The sequence below is a fragment of the Fonsecaea nubica genome (assembly GCF_001646965.1).
Source record: "Fonsecaea nubica strain CBS 269.64 chromosome Unknown Scaff9, whole genome shotgun sequence".
Taxonomy (NCBI): Eukaryota; Fungi; Ascomycota; class Eurotiomycetes; order Chaetothyriales; family Herpotrichiellaceae; genus Fonsecaea; species Fonsecaea nubica.
Window position 1 is genome coordinate 535,113 of NW_019173682.1, and position 20,133 is coordinate 555,245.

The 20,133-nt window shown below is 52.0% G+C and overlaps 7 protein-coding genes across 7 annotated transcripts; 2 read left to right on the forward strand and 5 right to left on the reverse strand.

Moving 5' to 3' along the window:
• Positions 1–554: 554 nt before the first annotated feature.
• On the reverse strand, positions 555–2,441 carry AYO20_02263 (hypothetical protein; the record flags this gene model as incomplete). Its single annotated transcript, XM_022640568.1, has 1 exon — positions 555–2,441. The coding sequence occupies one exon, from the start codon at positions 2,439–2,441 to the stop codon at positions 555–557; it is 1,887 nt and encodes a 628-aa protein (XP_022503625.1).
• A 335-nt stretch (positions 2,442–2,776) lies between these two features.
• On the reverse strand, positions 2,777–4,372 carry AYO20_02264 (hypothetical protein; the record flags this gene model as incomplete). The annotated part of the gene is made up of 1 exon (XM_022640569.1): positions 2,777–4,372. The coding sequence occupies one exon, from the start codon at positions 4,370–4,372 to the stop codon at positions 2,777–2,779; it is 1,596 nt and encodes a 531-aa protein (XP_022503626.1).
• Positions 4,373–5,265: 893 nt separating this feature from the next.
• On the forward strand, positions 5,266–10,164 carry AYO20_02265 (trehalose-phosphatase; the record flags this gene model as incomplete). The annotated part of the gene is made up of 6 exons (XM_022640570.1): positions 5,266–7,056; positions 8,353–8,611; positions 8,669–9,245; positions 9,301–9,562; positions 9,615–9,913; positions 9,966–10,164. 6 exons carry the CDS (start codon positions 5,266–5,268, stop codon positions 10,162–10,164), a joined length of 3,387 nt encoding a protein of 1,128 aa, XP_022503627.1.
• Positions 10,165–13,037: 2,873 nt separating this feature from the next.
• Positions 13,038–14,085, forward strand: AYO20_02266 (hypothetical protein; the record flags this gene model as incomplete). Its single annotated transcript, XM_022640571.1, has 2 exons — positions 13,038–13,269; positions 13,361–14,085. 2 exons carry the CDS (start codon positions 13,038–13,040, stop codon positions 14,083–14,085), a joined length of 957 nt encoding a protein of 318 aa, XP_022503628.1.
• A 685-nt stretch (positions 14,086–14,770) lies between these two features.
• Positions 14,771–16,135, reverse strand: AYO20_02267 (hypothetical protein; the record flags this gene model as incomplete). The annotated part of the gene is made up of 1 exon (XM_022640572.1): positions 14,771–16,135. One exon carries the CDS (start codon positions 16,133–16,135, stop codon positions 14,771–14,773), a length of 1,365 nt encoding a protein of 454 aa, XP_022503629.1.
• A 350-nt stretch (positions 16,136–16,485) lies between these two features.
• Positions 16,486–17,905, reverse strand: AYO20_02268 (hypothetical protein; the record flags this gene model as incomplete). Its single annotated transcript, XM_022640573.1, has 5 exons — positions 16,486–16,724; positions 16,828–16,933; positions 17,028–17,195; positions 17,271–17,334; positions 17,418–17,905. 5 exons carry the CDS (start codon positions 17,903–17,905, stop codon positions 16,486–16,488), a joined length of 1,065 nt encoding a protein of 354 aa, XP_022503630.1.
• Positions 17,906–18,871: 966 nt separating this feature from the next.
• Positions 18,872–19,537, reverse strand: AYO20_02269 (hypothetical protein; the record flags this gene model as incomplete). Its single annotated transcript, XM_022640574.1, has 2 exons — positions 18,872–19,473; positions 19,522–19,537. The coding sequence occupies 2 exons, from the start codon at positions 19,535–19,537 to the stop codon at positions 18,872–18,874; spliced, it is 618 nt and encodes a 205-aa protein (XP_022503631.1).
• Between the last annotated feature and the right edge of the window lie 596 nt (positions 19,538–20,133).

Here is a 20,133-nt window from a genome sequence, read left to right on the forward strand (position 1 = left end):
TTATATCTACTGTTATATCTCCTATTGTCCCTTCTATTGTACTTACACCTGTGCTTGTCCCCGTGCTCGCGTTTGTACATAGTTATGGTTATGGCCATGAATATCAGGTCGGGTAGGATCCGATGTTTTTGTTGCCACTAGTAAGCCAACTTGGTTTCTTAAGATATATATAATATCCATACGAGGTATACATCCGTATATATGTGCCCTGTATACGCCCAGCACAGGCATGTAAATAAACAAATAAAAATCACATTGAAATGCAGTGCTGTATCTCGCTACCATTACGGTGTCCATGATAAGGACGGAGAGAAAGATATCTTATGGAAGATCTCACTTCTCAAAAACCGATCAGTAGGATATGCAATTCTGTAATCGACCTAGAATGATCCTACCGTGCCTGCATAGCCTGCCATGTCTGGACCTATCCGACTTTCAAGAACCAATATGCATGAGATACTCGTAATTCTCCGCTGGGCAAGCCTCGCACTCCCAAGGCTGAATCCCCTTGCCGCCCACCACCACGACCAATAATCCAAGTTGTGAAGTAGTGTCTAGACCTTGACAAAGCAGAAAGCATGATAGAATGACACTGCATCCTTCTCAGCCTCACTCAGCAACATCTCTCCCCCTTCATGCCTGATCACGCCCATCCTCACTGCCAAACTGGCCATCTCGCGATTGCTTTGCTCTTGCTGCCAAATATCCAAAAACGGCTTCCTGTAGCGTTGCTCTAGATTGTAGCTCTCGGCCAACGCCCGGAAAGCTTCCCAAGGCACCACAAATTCAGGCACATCCACGGCTTCAGCCATCCAGTACGTGTATTTCCAGCTGAAGGGTGGACGAAAGGATCCATCGGATTGTAAAGGACGCTGCGGGTCGATAGGGAAGCGGACGTTGTAAATGGCGTTGCCCCATTGAGGACCCTCCTCATCGGCCTCGCCGTCCTCTTTCTCAGCATCAGCACCATCGGGTCCGTTCTCTTGAGCTTTCTTCGCTTCTTTATCTTTGAACCACTCTCTGATCTTCTCCGCACAAACATCACTGTTTGGCACCACCCCAATAAATCGTCCTCCCTTCTTCAGACTCCCCGCCACGTTGCGGAGCATCATGCGCACTTTCTCCTCGGACTCAAATGAGTAGTGCATGGCAAACATACAAGTGACAACATCAAATCCGCCACCGCCCCAGCGGGTAGGTTGTCCATTGCCCGCGTTGGGGTCGATGCCGACTTCGCGAATAATGCCGACATCACCAATCCAAGCGCCGAAACAGTCTTGTGGGAAGAAGCGGGCATCGAAGATGGGACGTCGACCTCGCCGCATCTGTTGATATCGTTCACGAGCTTGTTGAATGCTTGTCTCTGCGGGATCGAGACCAACATACAGCCCAACTGTTTGTGGAGCCAGCTGCCACTTCCCCAGATCACCTCCTTTTCCGCATCCAATGTCGAGCACAAGGAGTGGTTTCTGTGCTGCAGGCTCTTTCGCCTCCTCGCCCCAGCCCAATTCTTCCTCTTCGGTCTTCTCTTCCGGACTAAATTTGTGGATGAGGCAGGACTTGATCCAGTTGTTGAAAGTGCGTAGTCCTTTGATTTGAGATTCATTCCGGCGCCAGTCTCGTCCCTTTTCCTTCACCCACTCTGGCCGTGCGTTGTAGAATTGATTTGAGACTTCTTGAACACCACGATTGACTTGAGCGTGTAGCCCAGCCTGCTTCTGCTCCCGTTCGGCAGCAAGGCGCTGCTGTTCGGCTAGCACATTCCGGCCACGGCCGCGAGCACCGCCAGGACGAATGAGATCTCGCGGGGGAGAGTCGCGAATAGGGGAGGGGGATTTGCGACGCTCTCGTGGAGGAGATCGGCGACGGTAGGCATCCAAGGGGGAGCGTCGTCGAGGAGGGGAACGCGATCGCCGGTTAGAGAAGTTGTCCCTCCGCTCTCTTGCACGTCGGTCATCGGTATCCGGTCGTCGACTATACGCGTCGGAAACCCGACGTGATGCAGAAATTTCGCCTTCTTCTCTCGGCTTGCGTGGGATTCGGGGCAGGTCTGCGGGTGTCCTGGGCTTGGGTTTCTCGGTGTGACTTCCATTCGTAGCGGGTTTAGGCGAGGCTTTATCTCGTCCCGCGGGCGAAGTGGACGCGCGTGTTTTCTTCACTGGATGTGTCTCCTCGGTTTCCTGTCTCTTCGGTTCAGATGTAGGCTTCACTTCTCCGTCAGGGGACTCGGATCGCTTTCGCTTTCGTGACGGGTCCGCCGCACCCTCTGCTCCTGGACTGGACGTTGGCGGGGCCGTAGTATTTGCATCTTCCTCGGCATCTTCAGCAATGGCTTGTTCGGCTATAGTATCTGGCAGCGCTTTGAAAGTATCTCGAGCAGGGTCATACGCAAAAGACGACCGTCGCCGTGCGGGAGCGGGTGCATGACCAGAGTCGGGCATGTTCGGCTAGGTGTGTTGTGGCCACAGTGAGAGCGAGTCTGTTATGCCGGTAAGGCGTGGTTTAGAACTGGAGTGTCAGTGTCAAAATAGGGATGTAGGACAACAGGGGTATTTGGAATTCGTCTGGCCAAGATCCGTAGAGAAAATCGGAACACGACAGTTATACGCACTACAGTGAAGGAAGTAGGCACCGACGCGCTACGGCGCAACACTGGATTCAATTTCTGATTGGACAATTCGGCGCATCGTCGCGTCAGACCACTTCCGTATATGGGTATCTATCTCGCATATTACATGGTAAATATGGCCCCTTCGAGTGTTGTCTGTATACCAACTCACTTGGTTGTTTCGTGAATCTCCCTGGAGGTATCGTGTGCAGCCTGCGATTCCACCTCGTCATCGTCCTTGGTGGGAAGCCTATCCACAGTACCAAAGACAACCTCCATCTCTTCTAAGCTCTTGCCCGTAGTCTCCTTGAGCAGGAAATAGCTATAAACGATGATGGCGTAGTTGAATATAGCAAACATGAGGAACGTCCTCCAGCCGATATTGGTGATAGCGTGAGGGGTAATCTGGCTCATGACGAAGTTGAAGAGCCACTGACTTGCTGCACCTGTTGCAACACCAATCTCCCGGATCCGGTTGGGGAATATCTCGCCTATGTACAGCCACGGCAGAGGGCCCCAAGACATATTGAACGCGAATGCTTCCAGGTAGACCATGGCAATACCGGCCGCTCCCGACGATGTGATCCCCGTGGCCGATGGTTTGGGGGGATGCGTGTCAACAATCAATGCAATGATGAGCATGAAACTCCCCATCGCAAATGCGCCGACCATGAAGGGAAGCTTGCGGCCAAACCTTTCGACGAAGAAGAGAATGAAGATCAAGACACCAGCCATCTTAACCAGCCCGAAGAAGCCAGTGATGAAGAGTGTCTTGTTGCCAGCCCCAATGGTAGCGAAGATCTGCGGAGCATAGTAGGCTAGTGAGGTGTTGCCGGTCAGTTGGGCGCAGAGTTGAATCGTGATTGCGATAAACAATCGATATCTGTTCGATGGCAGGAGAAGTTCTTTCCAAGTCAGGCCTTCAGATTCTCGCACTTCCACTTCCACGCCAGCAAGTATTTCTGCAAACTCGGCTCGAATCTCGGGGCTATCGACACCACCACGGACCCAAAGGAGAGAAGCATAAGCTTCTTCATTGCGACCCTTCTTTGCAAGCCAACGAGTAGACTCCTTGACCAGTAACATGCCCAGCCCAAGAAGACCTCCAGGGACCAGCTGTAGGCCTACAGGCACTTGCCATTGCATCGAAGAAGTCTCGGAAATGCCCACTTGCGCAGCGTAGTCGACCCAGTAACTGACACAAACACCAGTCGCAAAGAACAGCTGAAAGCATGAGCCCAGCTTGCCTCGGATCTCCTTTGGGGCCATCTCGGCGGAGAACATGGGCACCAGCACTGTCGCTGCCCCAGTACCTAAGCCAGATATGACGCGACCAGCATAGAAAACGCCAATCGAGTGTGATTTCACAATCTGCAAAATGCACCCGATGCAGAAAACGACAGAGGCGATGATGAACCCCCATCTCCGACCGAGCCATCCCGTCAGTGGCCAGATGAAGAAGCAGCCGAAAAAGGCTCCAGCCTGGAGGATCGAGACACAGTTCGAATTGACTTGTGTCTTGTCGGCCTTTGAGTAGCCGAAGTCATTTTGGAAGGACGGAAACGTCAAGACACCTCCCACAATCCCAGTGTCGTAGGCGAAGAGGAACGAGCCAATGCAGCACAAGGCCACAACGTAGCAAGCTCGAAATGTGCCCAGCGATTTACCCATTCTGATTTCTTCTTCAGTGGCTGCCGGTGTTGTTTCGGGTGTGTCGCCTTGCTGGAGAAGATGATACCCAGCGGAAGAGGAAGAAGACGCCATGGCTAAGCTCTTATACCAATGCAGCAGACCGCCTGCCACAACAGCTGTCTTGAGCACCCTTCGGTTCAGAGGCCACCGGACTGCAACCCCAAAGTTGGACAGGATGATCCAATGTGTTGGAAGACAGGAACATGGGCATCTGAATCACGCCATAGAAGCGGGGGAATCTAGCAGACGGATGACCAGATGTAACCGGTAGGAGGAGTGTAGATCTAATTGTGGTAGTTTTGATGGGCGAGGAGGGATCGACGAGTGGATGGATGCGAACCGCTCTCCCGCTGTAGCACTGAGGGTCGTGCCACGCAACTCAGGTGTGTGGCAGGCTAAAAAGCCACTGTCCAGGGTCAAGCAGGTGTGTACATTTGTCGTGGGATATCAGCGATGAAGATTGGTTGGACAAGATGGAGGTTGCAGAGTGAGACTGCGGGCACATGATGATATGCACATACAAAACTTGCCCAGTTCAGTCGTTGATGATGGGTGGAGGTCCTTTTGTGCGGCTGACAACTACAAGCATTCTCCAGATCTACTCGGAGTTTGTGTTCTTTACCACAAGCTTCTCGCTTTCCCCAGAATATTTTTTCACAAGCCCTTCCCTAGCTTGAGAAACCAGCTAGGCAGGTGGGCCAACTCCCCAACTTGGGCATTAGGCACCTAAGGTTGGGTGCCTATGACCTTTCATTGTAGGGACTTTTGCTGCCCCCGGTACAAAGTTGGTTCCTGGTGGAGGCTCGCCGTAAGATTGAACCGATATCTTCCCTCAATCGATTCCCCTCTTGCCCCGCTACCAGTTCGACTGAGGCACGTAGCTGTCGTCCTCCATACTACCGCGTTTAGACTTCGAAATTGCTTCCCTTCGTCCCTAAACATTGGCTCGTGTATAGACTGTCATCATGGCTGCCAAAAGACCCAATTTCCTCATCATCGTCGCAGATGACATGGGGTTTTCAGATGCGGGATGTTTCGGCTCCGAGATTCGCACCCCCAACATCGACAAGTTAGCAAAGGATGGCATCCGTCTCACGGGCTTCCATGCTGCGGCCGCATGCTCTCCGACAAGAGCGATGATCCTCACGGGTACCGACCATCACATTGCGGGCTTGGGCAACCTGATTGAATGGACGGATTTCTCTGGACAAAACTTTCCCAAGGGGAGCAAATATTCGACGGCTCCGCAGAGAGGCATGCCAGGCTATGAAGGGTACTTGAATGCTCGAGTGGCTGCACTCCCTGAGGTCCTGAAAGAAGGAGGATATCACACTGTCATGAGTGGGAAGTGGCATCTAGGACTTACGAAAGAGCGAAGTCCTCAGGCCCGGGGGTTCGACCGAAGTCTGGCCCTCTTGCCGGCGTGCTCAAATCATTATGACTGGAGACCAGAGGCCGATTTTCCAAAATTCTTGGAGAAGAGCGTCATTGCATTGCACATGGAGGACGACCACTATGTCAAAGATCTACCAGAGGGATGGTACTCCAGCGACGGATATGGAAGCCGAATGCTCCGCTATCTGAAAGAGTGGAAAGAGGACAAGGAACTCTCCGAGAAGCCCTTCTTCGCGTACTTCCCATTCTCTGCCCCGCACTGGCCTCTACAGGCTCCCAAGGAATACATTGATCACTATCGGGACGTTTACAAGGAAGGCCCAGAAGCCCTCCGTCAGGCACGGCTGAAGAAGCTGATTGAACTAGGAATGATACCCAAAGACGTCAAGCCCCATCCAGTTGTTGCGGACGAGGTGCTTGGGTGGGACGAGATGGACGACTTTCACAAGAAGGCGTCCTCGTGTTCGATGGAAGCGTATGCTGGCATGGTTGAGTGCCTAGACCACAATATCGGCCGAGTTACGGACTATCTGGAATCAATTGGCGAGTTGGACAATACCTACATTATGTTCTTCTCGGACAATGGTGCTGAAGGAGCTGCGTACGAAGCATACCCCATGGTGGCTGGTGAGTTGATGGAGCATATTGGCAAGTACTACAACAACTCCCTTGAGAATATTGGCAATAAGGACAGTTTCGTCTGGTACGGCCCACGCTGGGCTCAAGCTGCCACTGCCCCGAGTCGACTGTACAAGGCATACACGACCGAGGGAGGCGTTCGGGTACCTTGTGTTATTCGGTATCCGCCGATGCATAAAGGCCGAGAAGGTGAAATCACCGATACTTTCGCAACAGTGATGGACATCGCACCCACGCTGCTTTCCCTGGCAGATATCAAGCATCCCTCACCCGAGTGGAAAGGCCGACAGATTGTACCCATGCGTGGCAAGGATATGATACCGTGGCTAAGCGGAAAGCAGGATCTGGTCCACGATCCTGGCGAGGCATTTGGGTGGGAACTCTGTGGCAGGGCGGCAATCCGTAAGGGAGCATGGAAAGCCGACTTCATCCCCTTCCCCAAGGGTAACTCGGCATGGCAGCTGTACGATCTTTCCAAGGATCCTGGCGAGACGGAAGACCTGGCCACCAAGCACCCAGAGATCCTCAAAGAATTGCTAGACCTCTGGGAAACGTATTGCGAAGAGACTGGCGTGGTGCCCTTACAACCAGAACTTGGTGCCCGGTTCCATGAAGCGGTTGAGGCACAGATGAAAGAAGGCGAATGGATCGAGTATGAATACTGGAAGCCCGGGGCATTGGAGGAAAGGAGACGGCAAGAATTTGTTAGAGAGATCGCCAAGGTAAGTGATCCTAGAATCAAGGAGGCGGCTGGAGGACAACCGGTCAACGTTGCTGGTGCATGAGAGAGAGAGAGACGGTCGAGATGAGATTGTACAGCATCTCCACAAAAGAGGAGACCACGATGCATGGAAGGCTAGACAAAACTTGAGACCGATTACAGTGAGATGTAAGGTGTAATCAGTACCCAGCGAGGTAGTTGACCGTTGATGTGGCGATACCTCAGTAGCTGGCATGCTGTGATCAGCCATTGGTACCAAGTACCGTTACAGGTACGAGACGCCGTGACGTGCAAAATCGGTATCCTACTAGGTACTCGTATTGAACGAAAATACTTACAAGGATGGCGAAACTTAATCCGCTCCGCCGCGCGCTTTTCTGTTTATGGTCAGGGGCCATTTCACTAAAATGTTCTGTTATTCCAAACCGACGTAATGACCAAATACCTGATTTCACGGTACGATGTCATTTAATCTAGAGAAAGAGAGCATTAAAGGTTCAGGTCCCGCCGCAACTCTGACTCTCACCCCGATATCTTAGTTTCCAGACCAGGTGGACGACTTGATCGTATACAGATTGGGGAAATTGCAGGACGACGAATACTTTGTCAGAATGGTCGCTGGTTGTAGGAGCATTGCCAGATATAATATTATTTCGTTTTGTTCACCTGGGAGCTCCTTCTCATGTACTGCAGCTACCAGACTTATGGTTTGCGCTTTGACCGGGAAGTGATATAGTGTCATTTCAAGCTTTTGCGAAGTTTTTTGGGTGCTGACAGCCTGATATATGTGTGCTCACAGTTGTCTCTACACGAGCAAGGAGGGACATCGAAATGTACCCGAAAACAGCACGAGCTTAAGTCCAACAAAGTTCCTACCCCGCGGTCCCGCGCGTTCTCTTAACTTTGTCCCGGGCGTCTAATCCTGCGCCACGTGGGCTTATGCCTATAAAGTGCTAGCGTGGTTCCGGTCACACCTCGCACTGAGTGTCACTTCATCGCGGGCGGCAGTAAACCTCAAAAATCACCGGTTCAGTTCGTTACTCTTGACAGATAGCAGCACAGGCCTTTGTCATTGCATTCGAGAACTGTTCTCGCCCCCCTATCGCTCAATCTCGTCGAATTCTGGCCGAATCAAAGATCATGTCCTCGATACCTTGTGCCAACTGGCAAGCGCACCCTTCCGAGAAATGCAGCAGGGTAGGGCAGCTAGCCTGCGGTGGCTGTCGCCTGGTTTCAGTAGGATGACCACATTTCAGCAGAGGACATCTAGATAACGTCGCTGACTGGTGCTGATCAGTACTGCGGGAAGGACTGCCAAAAGGAGCATTGGACTGAGCATAAAGTCTACTGCAAAAGCCCGCTGATGAAGACCAGCTGGATGCCGGCCTGGGAAACAGAACAACGTCTTCCATCATTTGTGGGCGATGGGCCCCCTATGGTCGCATATGGCCATTTGCAGAAATACTTCTGGGGCAATATGCCCGCACTCGATGTCTTAGCCCTGGACCGCAACGAGGGATGCTCTTATGGTCACGACTTGCATGTGTTGTTCGCGGGTGAGGCTTATTCGTTGTATTGTGCCACTAGCAGTGCTGACTACGCTGTGTCTACAGCTTCTGGAGACATCCGTAATGTGCTGAAGACTGTTGCTTGTCTGCCTGATGAGTATCAACAGTCTGTCTCCTTGACTCTGAACGACCGGGATTTTGATATTGTCGCACGGAACCTGATTATGCTCCTCGCTGCGATGCAGATCGACAAAGACCCCGACGATATCGAAACCATCATCCACGTTTGGTACTCGGCGAAACTCCAGTCTCGTCATCTACGTCAGCTGCAATCCTCGATTCTTCCACTATTTCAAGAGGTTTGTGCAAAGATTAAGAAGAAACCGAACGGCACGCTCTTGGGAAAGACTTGGACTTTCGGATCTAGATCTCTCCGCGTGACTTTGTCCAAGGAGAAATGGATGCTCCTCCCCTCTTTTCTAGAGGTTCCCAACGGCTTGTCTTGCAGCCTGGCCGACAAAATTCGAAATGCCACAACGTTTGCGCATGAGCGGCAAGACTACCGAGACCGGAATACCCTCTTACAGAAACCTCCTCATCGCGTGTGCAAACAGAGATTCCGCGAAGATGGAATTCTTTTGTCCTTTGCCCAGCCTCGCCAAGCATTCGACACCCCGAATCCGTGAGGCACTCTTTGAAGTAATACTATAATAAATCATGGGCCTGACTTGTCACAGTACTTTCTACCAGAACAAAGAGCAATGGCCAATGATGGACTCAGCAGACCCTTTTGATGGATGGGATCTACGTGCTGTCCTCCAAAGCTCCTATGGATGCGCCGCCAACGACATGTATGGCAAACTGTTTAACCATCTAAGAGATCTTCTGTCCTCATTCGCCAGACAAGCCGCGTCGCGAAAGATAGCGTTCGAGCTCTTCAACGTGGACGTGAACAACCTCTCGAGACACCTTGATGGTCGACAGTTTGCACGTATTGAGGTGATGGCCGTAAGAATGTGCCGTGAGATAACAGCGCTGATCAATTCTGCAGGTCTCTAACATTTCGGATGGCGGTTACCTTGGGATAGCTCGCACACTCTACCTGCTCAGTCCATTATTGCAAAAGCACACTCACAATTCTCACGCGACAATGATAACGCTTTTCATGAATGCCGTAGCTGAAATGGTTCATCTGAGCCCTGCAAAGCGTCCCGAGATAGAATCTCTCGTGATGAAAGTGTCGCAGTATCTTCCGGCCACACGTCCGCCACTCTCGGAATATGACCCTGCTGTGATTCGACGGATCGCGGCTCAAGACCTCGTTCGTGACAATGACAAATACTTCAAAATGTCCGCGCGTCCAAGTTCCCTAATGCAGAAGAAGCATGCTGATCATCTGCAGATATATGAGAGAATTGCACTTCCGGGAGATTGGACGCCATTCGGGCTTGACAATGGAACGACCGCACACAATCATCGAGGAGTGGCCCATGAGGCTCAAGTCACCGCCGAAGCAGGTCGGAGCGAAAGAAGAGTTTGAGATTCTGCTTGCCTCGTCCCATAGTGGAGCCGAGCGCTACGTGGAGTGGAAGTGGGCATGATGTACCGGTCAAACAATTTCTCTGCATCTGGTATCCAAGATGCTGGGACTTCAAAGAGGCAACGTTCTTGGGCTGTCTATCGCTCGAGGTAGAAGCTGCGGAGAGATCAAAGTGCTTGCTAATTCGAGTCGTGGTGGCGGTGAGACGAGTTTTTCGTTAATGCGATTGAGATGAATAGGATTTCCTCACGGCGACACGAGAGCCTCGGCGCTGGCGAAGGATCAAGAGTTGTCATGCGTGTGACTTCCTACCTTGTATTGAACTTTTACGAAGCACAAAAGCAGACTGTAAGAGCAGAGTGAAATGACATGGGGCAGACGTGTATGCAAATTACAGATCTATTGGGTAGATGGCGAAGTTTGAGTACTTCCAATACGGGGTAAGCGTGAGCTTATCGTGGAGCCAAACGATCTTCCTTTTAGAGTTATTCTTCGTGCGTAATTACATGGTATTTCATCACTGTAGCAGTACAGATCAAACAGCGCAGATCTCTCTCGGTAAGCACTAGATCCCTCTTACGTGAACTTCTCAGCCCTGAGTTCCTGGCCCCTATTGACGCCTAAATTCCTAGAGAGGGTGCTCGGTACCTTCGTCCACCGTTCATCATTGTCATCATCATCACCTGGGGCCAACCACTGCTCTCGATCGTCCCTACAAATACCTCGTACTTCGTCCCCCCCAACCTTTGACAAGACCTCATCTGGACCTACCACGACTCAACATTTTTATTACCACAAGACAAAGAAAAAGAATGCCTGCCACCAAGCGACCATCGCTCTTCACTCGCCTGTCGGCCTCGGCCTTCGCTGTCTCTTCCACCGCCGCCACCGACACCGCTTCGATCAAATCCACCACGTCCGCTTCCTCAATACAGCCCTTACTTTCCAAGGCGCGGCGGAAAGTCAGGACTTCTTCGTCGCGTGGTGGCAAGGACGACAAAGTGTTCAACTTCAACATGAGTTACCCGTATAGCACCTCGAACGCTGCCGCCGCCTCTACTATCACTGAAAATAGCTGATCGGTTTGAACCAGCTCGTTCAGCGAGAGTTGAGGTGGGCCTTTGGGGCGGGGGAGGGAAGGACAACTCCAGGCTCTAACCCTGTAACATTGGCCCCCAATCGACAGCTGAAGGAACGGAAATCTTTTCAAACATCAAGAATATCACGCCCTTCGAAGTACCCTCGTACACAGCAGAATGAACCCAGCTTGTCCTCGCGTCGAACTGCCTGACTGCTGTCACGCTGTGCACCCTCGCGGCACTTCTGGGCCTTTGAGTCTTAGGTTCCCCCCTCACACCCCGCAATTTCCCCAGATGCAGATGCCAAATCGTCGTGAGCTCTGCTTATTTCTCCTGCCTAGGCGTCACCCAGGCGTCTTCATTGGATTCGGTTACAAATCTCGGCGACTTCGGGGAGATCGCTGTTGCTGGGCGCCTGGTCTGATTGTACTCGTTATAAAATCACATCGGGCCGCCAGGGCTATTCCAAGAGGTACTCGGTACACGGCGCAGGCTTCTAAGTGCGGTTTCAAGGTTTACCAGAATAAGAATCCAAAACGTTGGGCGTGTCGCAGCCCTCTATGGGTCGCAGCACGGATATGGCGGCTGGAGGGCTCAGCAAGCGCTTCAAGTGAACCAATACTACTACTTTTCACATGCAGGACTGTATTTTGGAACCCTCTCCAGGGGGCGAATACATCAAGTAGCGATTCTGGAATTCACTGACTAAAACCTGTCCTCACCTCAGCTGCTTAATATTACTCGTGGACTCCGGCTAAAATGAAGACACATTCTGTACGGAGCAGTTGCTTGTGCACCCGCTCGCAAGGGGAAGGGATGTACCTACCTAGCTAGGCACGACGATGTCTTGTAGGGATTTGCAAGTCCTTGGTTCAACTGACCACACTATTTCCACCTGCCCACTCATTCCAAATTGGACTTTCCTTCTTCCCCGTCACCAGCGGCTTCACCCCCGGCGACTAGCAAGGGTAGAATCCACACCAACCAGTATTCGATCGACTGCTGTGGCCGGTCTTTGAACCGTCTCAGCACGCCATTCCACCACACTGCTTGTGGTGTCCTTAATTTATCCTGATCATCATGCCAAGAGGACCGTCTACAACCCACGACTCAGTATCTCGTAATGGTATGCTGGCGCCTGTGAACGTGGGCTACTCGACTATCGGTCCAGTTCTTTGGAAATCACGATAAATGCCACTTATTCCATACCTCGACACACACGTGAAGGCAGCATGTCACTTTCATGGTGATGTTCTAGAATGACGTGCATGTCCTTTTCACTCGACTTGGGCAGCAAGTCTAGAAAGAAATGAAATCTCTCTCCAGCAACAATGACCCATGAGACACTGTATGATTGATCTAGGCCGTGTTCTTCAATTTCTTGTCCCACCTTCTGCCAGTTCAAATCTTCTCTCCTTTATCAACCGTCTCTTGTCAGTACCGCATGCATCTTTGGCGCCAGCCACCCTGGCCTGGCGCACTCGTCGTCGCTAAACAGATCAGATGCAAAACCCTGCCCTGCCGCCTCATAGTCTCATTTGTGGTAAAGGGGTAGAGACATGATTGGCCTTGCTTTGTCGATGGGTCATGACTACTGCAACGCTACGGCGCCTCTTCTTTCTTCTGTCGCGAGACTTGTTGAGACTTTTGTCGCACAAGTGCTTGGTACAGACCTTCTGGGCCGGATATGCACGAGGGCTTCTGTGGCCCCCAGATCACTATTTGATGATAGCAGCAGTACCGCCCTCCTGTTGAAGATGTTTCCACCTTTCAGACACTGCACTCATTCTCCAGCTGGGTCTTTGCGTGACAGTTAATTCTTCATTTCAGGGTCCCAGGTGGAAACCCTTCCAGCATGGCAGACATGCGACGCTTGCCATCAGGCGCCCTTCGACTCCTTGCCATTCTTTCAGCCTTGTTCTACCTTACATCTGCCGATGAATTCACCAACCCTGCAAGTGGCACTACCGATCTCTCCATCCATTACACGGTGGGAGACAAAGTTGTCATTACCTGGGACTCCTCTTTGGAAGCAATAACTCTGCTTGTTTCGCATTGGAATGGTGGCGACGTGGGAGCACTATTATGTCAGTTTTCAAGCTCGCTGAATGGAAGTGTTTGTTCGGCTGGTCTTCAGCCAAAGCCTTGAGGTTTGCTAACACTTCTCCATCGCTACAGCCAATGTTCAGAATACGGGGTCCTACACGTGGACAATAGGAAAGGACGACAACATCGACGATGCCGCCATCGAATCAAGCCCGAATTTTGTTCTTCTCATCAGAGATCCGACTGGCGCCGACAACTCAGGTATATCGGGCTGGGTTGATGGACAGCTCTCGAGCCCGGGTTTTATAATCCAGTCCAACAACGTGGTGTCATCCTCCTCGTCGTCATCTTCTTCATCCTCGACCACCTCGACCTCGACCTCAACCTCAACTGCGATATCGACCTCTTCCACAACGTCTTCCGTGTCCTCGATAACCTCGTCTCCCTCCGCCGTCACGACTCCGCCATCCTCCCCATCCCTCACAGACGCTGGTGGTGCCTCGATAACATCAGCCGCGCCAGTCCCGGTAACAGCAGGTTCAAGCGGACTCAGCACGGGCGCCAAAGTAGGCATTGGAGTCGCTGCCGGTGTGGGAGGACTACTGCTCATAGGGCTGGGCATATTCTTGGGTCTGAGGTGGGCGCGCAAGACCAAAACAAGACGGCACCCCGAAGTGTCCCACGTCGACGACGGCATGGTCCCCACAACCGGCCCATACTATCCACCGCCCGCACCACCGCAAATGGGGTCTCTGAGCAAAACATCAGGATATGGCTTTCAGCCTGTGAGTGAGCTGCCGACAACAGGACCATACTCGCAGGGGAATAGGCCGATTCATGAGCTGGGTGGTGCCTGACAAGATAAAGGGGAGTGTTCGGGACAGGGCTCGCTGGGGATAACGAGGAACTACGAAACTACTTATACGGCCACAATACCCAGCCCTACTTGACTTTTGGAGGGGGAAGGGGAGGTTGTTTGACTATATGTAATGATATATCCCTTTTGATTTCAGTTGAAAGATTACACGCCCAGTTGATATTGGACAAAAAACGTCGTTATTCATGATCATAGTCGTCGTCATCGTCATCCGTGTACCTAGTATGTTACGTATGTGCTCGAGAAATTCTGTCATGTCCCACGACTTGTGTTATTTTGTCGCATAGAAGGCGCCTCATATCCAACTATCTAGCTAGCTAGCCTGACTATCTTATTTGGAAAGACCCCCTCTTATTTAATTCCCCCACAACATATGTATGATGTGATATGTAGATACCCCCCGATTCTGAAATTGGTGGTATATGTATAACAATCCAACAAAGGCAAATACATACATACACCAATGCATCAAAGGGTAAAAAAAATAATAATCATGTCCATAGGTAGAAAAGATAGATGGGTGATGAAAAATACTGACCTCTTGTCCGTCATATTCCATATACCAGCGCCCGCACCGTCCGCCCGGGTTTTCACTCGTCTTTGTCAAAGGTGTGTGATGATGCATGGCATGGGTAAGCAAACCCTCAGGGATCCGCCTCGGTCATTCAGGTTTGCCATGCGTCGTCCAGTTTCACACCGTGCTCGTCCAGTCTGCACTCTGAGGTGCCCCATTTCATTCTGTACATGTCTCTGCCCTTCTCTGCCGTGGCCCACCACATCTTCTGGAACCCGTCCGGGTCGTACGTCCATGGCTCGCCCTTGCCGCCTTCGCCGAGGGCAGCCTGCCAGTTGTTGCGTTGGTTCTCGGGTTTGCGCCGCTCGAGTTTCTCCAGCTCCGCCACGAGGAGGTGGTAGCGACGTGAACCTGGCGGCTCGCCTTCAGGAGCAGAGTCGTCGGCCGCTTGTGATGACGATGACGACGACGCAGGTGGGAAAAACTTGGCTTCAGGGTCCTGGAGGGCCTCAGGGAGGTCGAAGATGCGGCCTGTCCGCACGTCGTCCTTGGTGAAGCCGTTCAACACGATGCGCGAGTATGCGTCGCAGTCGGTCGCGTAGTATGGGATGAAGGTATCCCAAGCGCCAATCTGCCGCCATGCCTCGACGTTGACCAGTGTTAGCCAGTCATAGGTGAAGTATTTGATGGCCCAGTTTTTCTCGCCGTTTCTCGGGGTGCCCATATCAGTGTCGAGGGCCGTGACTCCGAGGTCGGAGAGGACATCGAGCACACGAGCATGAAAGGACTTGTAAGGCTTTGCCTCCTCGTCGCTGAGCACGGCGACGTCCATGTGTGACCAGAAAAAGTAGCGCCATCCATGGGCCATGCTAACTCTCAGGAAGAAGTTCTGCAGCTGAGCGAATGTCAAGAGCGTCGGAGTCTGCAAAATCGAGACTCCATATCGATTGCGAAACAGGTCGTAGTCCAGGTAAAATGGATTTTTGGGAGTCAGGAGATGGCGGGGATTGGAGTCCATGGTGCCTGCGTTGTCGACCACAATGATGTCCTCTCGGGGCCATCCAGCTGCAATGTAGCTCAGGACCACTTGCTGGAGCATGGCGTTGTTGCGAGTAAAGGCAATGAAGAGCGGTGTTCGAGGCCGCTGCAAGGATGCTAGCGGTGCATTGTACGAGGCGACTGTGGGACGGAACTCTCGTTCATCATGGAGAGGTGGAAACCACAGTTTTGTGGAGTCTTCGTCCGAGCCAAGCAGATAGGACACCGAAGACGACGGTGATGAAGTAGATGAGATAGATGGCACAGACGGCAAACCGTTAAACTGTTGTGAGCCTGTATATGATATCGGAGGACCATTTCCGAGGAAGAGGTAAATTGTTGTCAAGAGCGTAAATGTCACAATCAGAAAGGAGATCCAGCGCTTAGGGAGGCGCCAGCCTGATGCTGTGCGTGGACTCGGGGTTGACGACTCATCGCGATTTAATAGTCCATTCAAAGGGATATAACGAGCGGTCATACTGTTGCATGGGTGACGTGACCCCAAGGCCCAGGTTTATAGAAGGCAATGCCGATGAGAGAAAATCAGAAGACAAAATGAAACAAGTTGAAAGAAATGAGTGAAGTTGAAGTTGGGGCGGATGCATGCATGTTGCGTATGGAAAGGGACTAGCCCAACCAACCATCGCTTCTCACAGTTACTCGCCACTCAACCACTTAAGTTCTTTAGGCGATAGATCCAGCCATGGAAATAACCGAGACATCCACTCACAGCACTGGTTTCATTGGAAAAGCCACCAGAAAACTATGTGATGCGTGGCTGTTGCAGTGGTCGACACGACTGAGCTATTTCTATCGCTGCATTTTGTTTCAGACCAGCTTGGTGACCAACTTGCCCGTGTTACCGCCGTCAAACAACTTCAGCCACGTCTTGGGCACGTCCTCGAATTTGGTGTCGACGACCTGCTCGCTCTCCTCGTTGGTGATCTTCAACTTGCCTTCCTTGATGGACTGCACGAAGAGTTCGATGGTCTCCTGCGCCTTGGGGAGGTAGTCGAGCACGATGAACCCGCGGATCGAGAGGCGCATGGTTATCACTTGGAAGTAGTCTGGAGAAGGGAGGACAGGGTTAGATAAACACCTTCTTGAAGAGGAGGGCGGAATGAATCCGAGAGCGCCCGACCTAGCGGGATGGAAGTTGGATAGACATACTTTTCAGCACAGTTGGCTCGGTGGAATTGTAGCCTGAGATGGAGCCGCACGCGACAGCCACGCCGTGCCGCTTCAGCCTTCCGAGCATGAGGTCGAGAATATGGCCCTGGAATGAGACAGAGTGTCGTTAGCATAAACCTCACCACTGCCACAAGTTGGGTCTCTCTCCTCAGGTGGACAGGTGGGTGGGAGTTACTCACGCCGACATTGTCGAAATAGATATCCACGAATCCTTCTGTCGCCTTGTGCAGATCTTCTTCAAAGGTTGGGCTCTTGTAGTTGATGCACTTGTCCGCACCGAGGCTTTCTACCCAGCGACATTTCTCGTCCGAGCCGGCAATGCCAATAACTTCTGAACAGCCGACAATCTAGAAGGCAAAAGCCCAGGTGGTCAACTCGGGAACAGAGCACACTGGAACAGAAGAGCTCCGATGGGGCCTTACATTCTTTGCGATCTGCACCACCATATTACCCGTTGCCCCCGCTGCTCCAGAGACCACCACTCTCCTGTAATGTCCGTCAGAAGCTAAGCAAACAGTGACTCTCCAATACGCGCGAAAAGAGGTCCAGGACGTCACGGACACACTTACATCCCTTTCTTCGCTTCCCCAACCACCACCAGGCCATAATAGGCCGTCAACCCCGGTCCGCCGAATGCGCCCAGGTAATGCGTGATGCTCAAGCCTCCGGGCAGCGGCTGTCGAGGACTGCACTCGGCAGCATCCACGACTGCATACTCGGTCCATCCCGGACCTACCGCCACGATAGTCCCTTTCGATAGATTCTCAGCAGTTGAGGCAATGACTTCGGCCAACCCACGAGCCTGCATGGGTGCCCCAATCTCAACGGGCGGGGCGTAATGGCGCTCTGCCTTGATGGCGCCATCAATGGAGGGACGTTGCGCCGGGTCGTTGGAGAAAAAGAGCATCTTGACCAAGGCTTGGTTTGGTTTCAAGGGCGGCAGCGGTTGCTCAACTAGCTTGAAGGTTGGGTTCGCATCGCTGCTGGAGAAGGTCGGAAGACCTTTGGGACGATTGGCCAGGATCCAAGTGCGGGTAGATGTAGGAGTCGACGCCATACTGTCAGGTTCTTCGTGTCGAGCGGTTCAACGAGGTGTCAATGTGCGTAACCCCCCACTAAAGAAGTAGTTGAGCAGTGTGTTATAGACAGTTCGGCTATCTGCGGGTTAATGCTCCTCTCAATATCGTACGGCTGAAAATCATCCGACGGACAAATGAGTGACTCCGATGAAGAGCTGTGAAAGCATCTGACCAGAAGAAGAGACAGGAACGAGAAGTGAGTTTGTCTACCTCCATACTAAATGTTTTTTCAATGGCCAGACCAAGACACCACTGACACGTTCCAGCATGACGTGCCACTTTCTCTAGCCATGGAGGGGCAGGAGTCAAAGGGAAACATGGTGCCTGAACTGGGTTAAAACCGAGGTACATAATTAACATGAAGAGGTACCCGGATCTTCATGATTGGCGGAAGGTTCTTTCATCTCCGCAACCCGCTCACCCGCTTCGTCGAGGACATGCGACCAAGTCGCGTCGATGGGAGAGTATCTTCATATTTGTCAGCATTTCTATAGTGATATGACATCTATGTACTGTCTTGCATCGGCGCCCGTGAGCTTCAGGATCTGACAGATCATCTGTTCCGAGCTTATAAAACAGCTGCACAACTTCCCATCCACCGGATTCAATATCGGATATGGGCAGGGAACATTACACCGACTGCCAGAGAGCAACGTACTGTACTAGTCCGATGGACGCGCAGACACGGTATGATCGGGAATCGGGTTTGTCAGCTCCACCTCCTTTTGGCTGGGATTCAGGCATTGTAATGTCACTCAGCACGCGCGGTGTCCGGGAGATAAGCAGGAGAGGCTCGCATTTGTCCATGCTCTTCACGCGCAGGATCTCGACTGGCTGGACCGTAGACGGGACTCGATTCAAGTCCTAGCGCAGCATGAACAGATGTAGGTCCAAAAGACTGGCCACCAATGATTCTTCAGCAGACCAGGGTGTGCTCAGACGTTTCACCCATAGAGTCCATCCCATTCCTCTTCTTCATCGTCAGGTGCAGCATTCTTTTTGATCTCTTCCAGATGTTTCTTCTTTCGATCTCTTTCCCTTTGCGCCAGGTCAACCCGGTCCAAAGGACATGTCCCGTTCACCAACAGCCACGGACGTATGCACTCAAGATCAAAGATATGACTTTGATGGCAGGGAAGGCGCACCAGCAGCGGATGAGGATCTTCGACAAAAGCGTTACCGCAGATAGGGCAGTCGGCATCTTTCTTGACCTTTTTGATGTTGACTCGCTCCAAAGCAGCAATGTATTCCTCGTCCACACCCTTGACTTCCCGGGGAGGTCGTTCGGCAGTGTCCATCAGGTTCTGGATCATGCTCTCGAGCAGGTTGGAGTCGGCATTGTCGTTAACCCTTCGCATTACTTCGAATGCCTCTGCAAGGGAGCGAAAGACGGCCGAGACATCGGCAGGAACGGGAACGGCCCCTTCACGAGCTCGTTCTTCTGGTCGGTCGGGCGTGACTTCAGAGAGGAGACTCAGGAAGGTGGAGAGATCGGGTCGGCGTGACTGGCTTTGACTGCCATTTGGTGGGTCAGAGGCATGTTCAGCTAGAAAGCGTCAACCCAGTCGGCGTAGCATGAATGCATCGTGCTTACTCTCGTAGCTACTCATCGTTGTCGTGTTAGCAGATGAGACTGTTTCTGTAGGCTCGTGATAATTAGAGAGTATGACGAGGCAAGCCTCAGTCGTGGGCTGTGGGGAATAAATAGGTGACAAGCGAGATACAGGCACTAGTTGATGGCGTGGCCCCTCTCGATAAATCAGCTGTGACAACGTGGTGGGAGATGAAGCGGGTAGTGAATTGAGTAGAGAGATATCAGTGTCAGCCAAACACAGCAACAATCAAGTCGAACTAGTGAAAGTCGTGCAAAGGGCGAGTAGCAGGAGAACGAGGAGCTTGAGATTGATAGACGTGGGAGTTTGACAGGGATGCACAAATGCATCATGGCGAGAAGCTGAAAGGCGGCGCTGGCGCTGGTGACGCCACAGTTTCAAGCCGCAGTCACCGAAATCACAGCCACTTTCTACACTTTATGGCCAGGGCTGCTACTCCTGCACCTGCCCTCACCTTCCAACCATCAACCATCAATTATCACTACCTGGAGTATCCATCTCGACAAACGACGATCGACGACAAACGGCCATTATGATATGACCTAGTCCGCACGCTGTTAAATCAAATCGCCCTCGAAGACCTTTCAAGACTC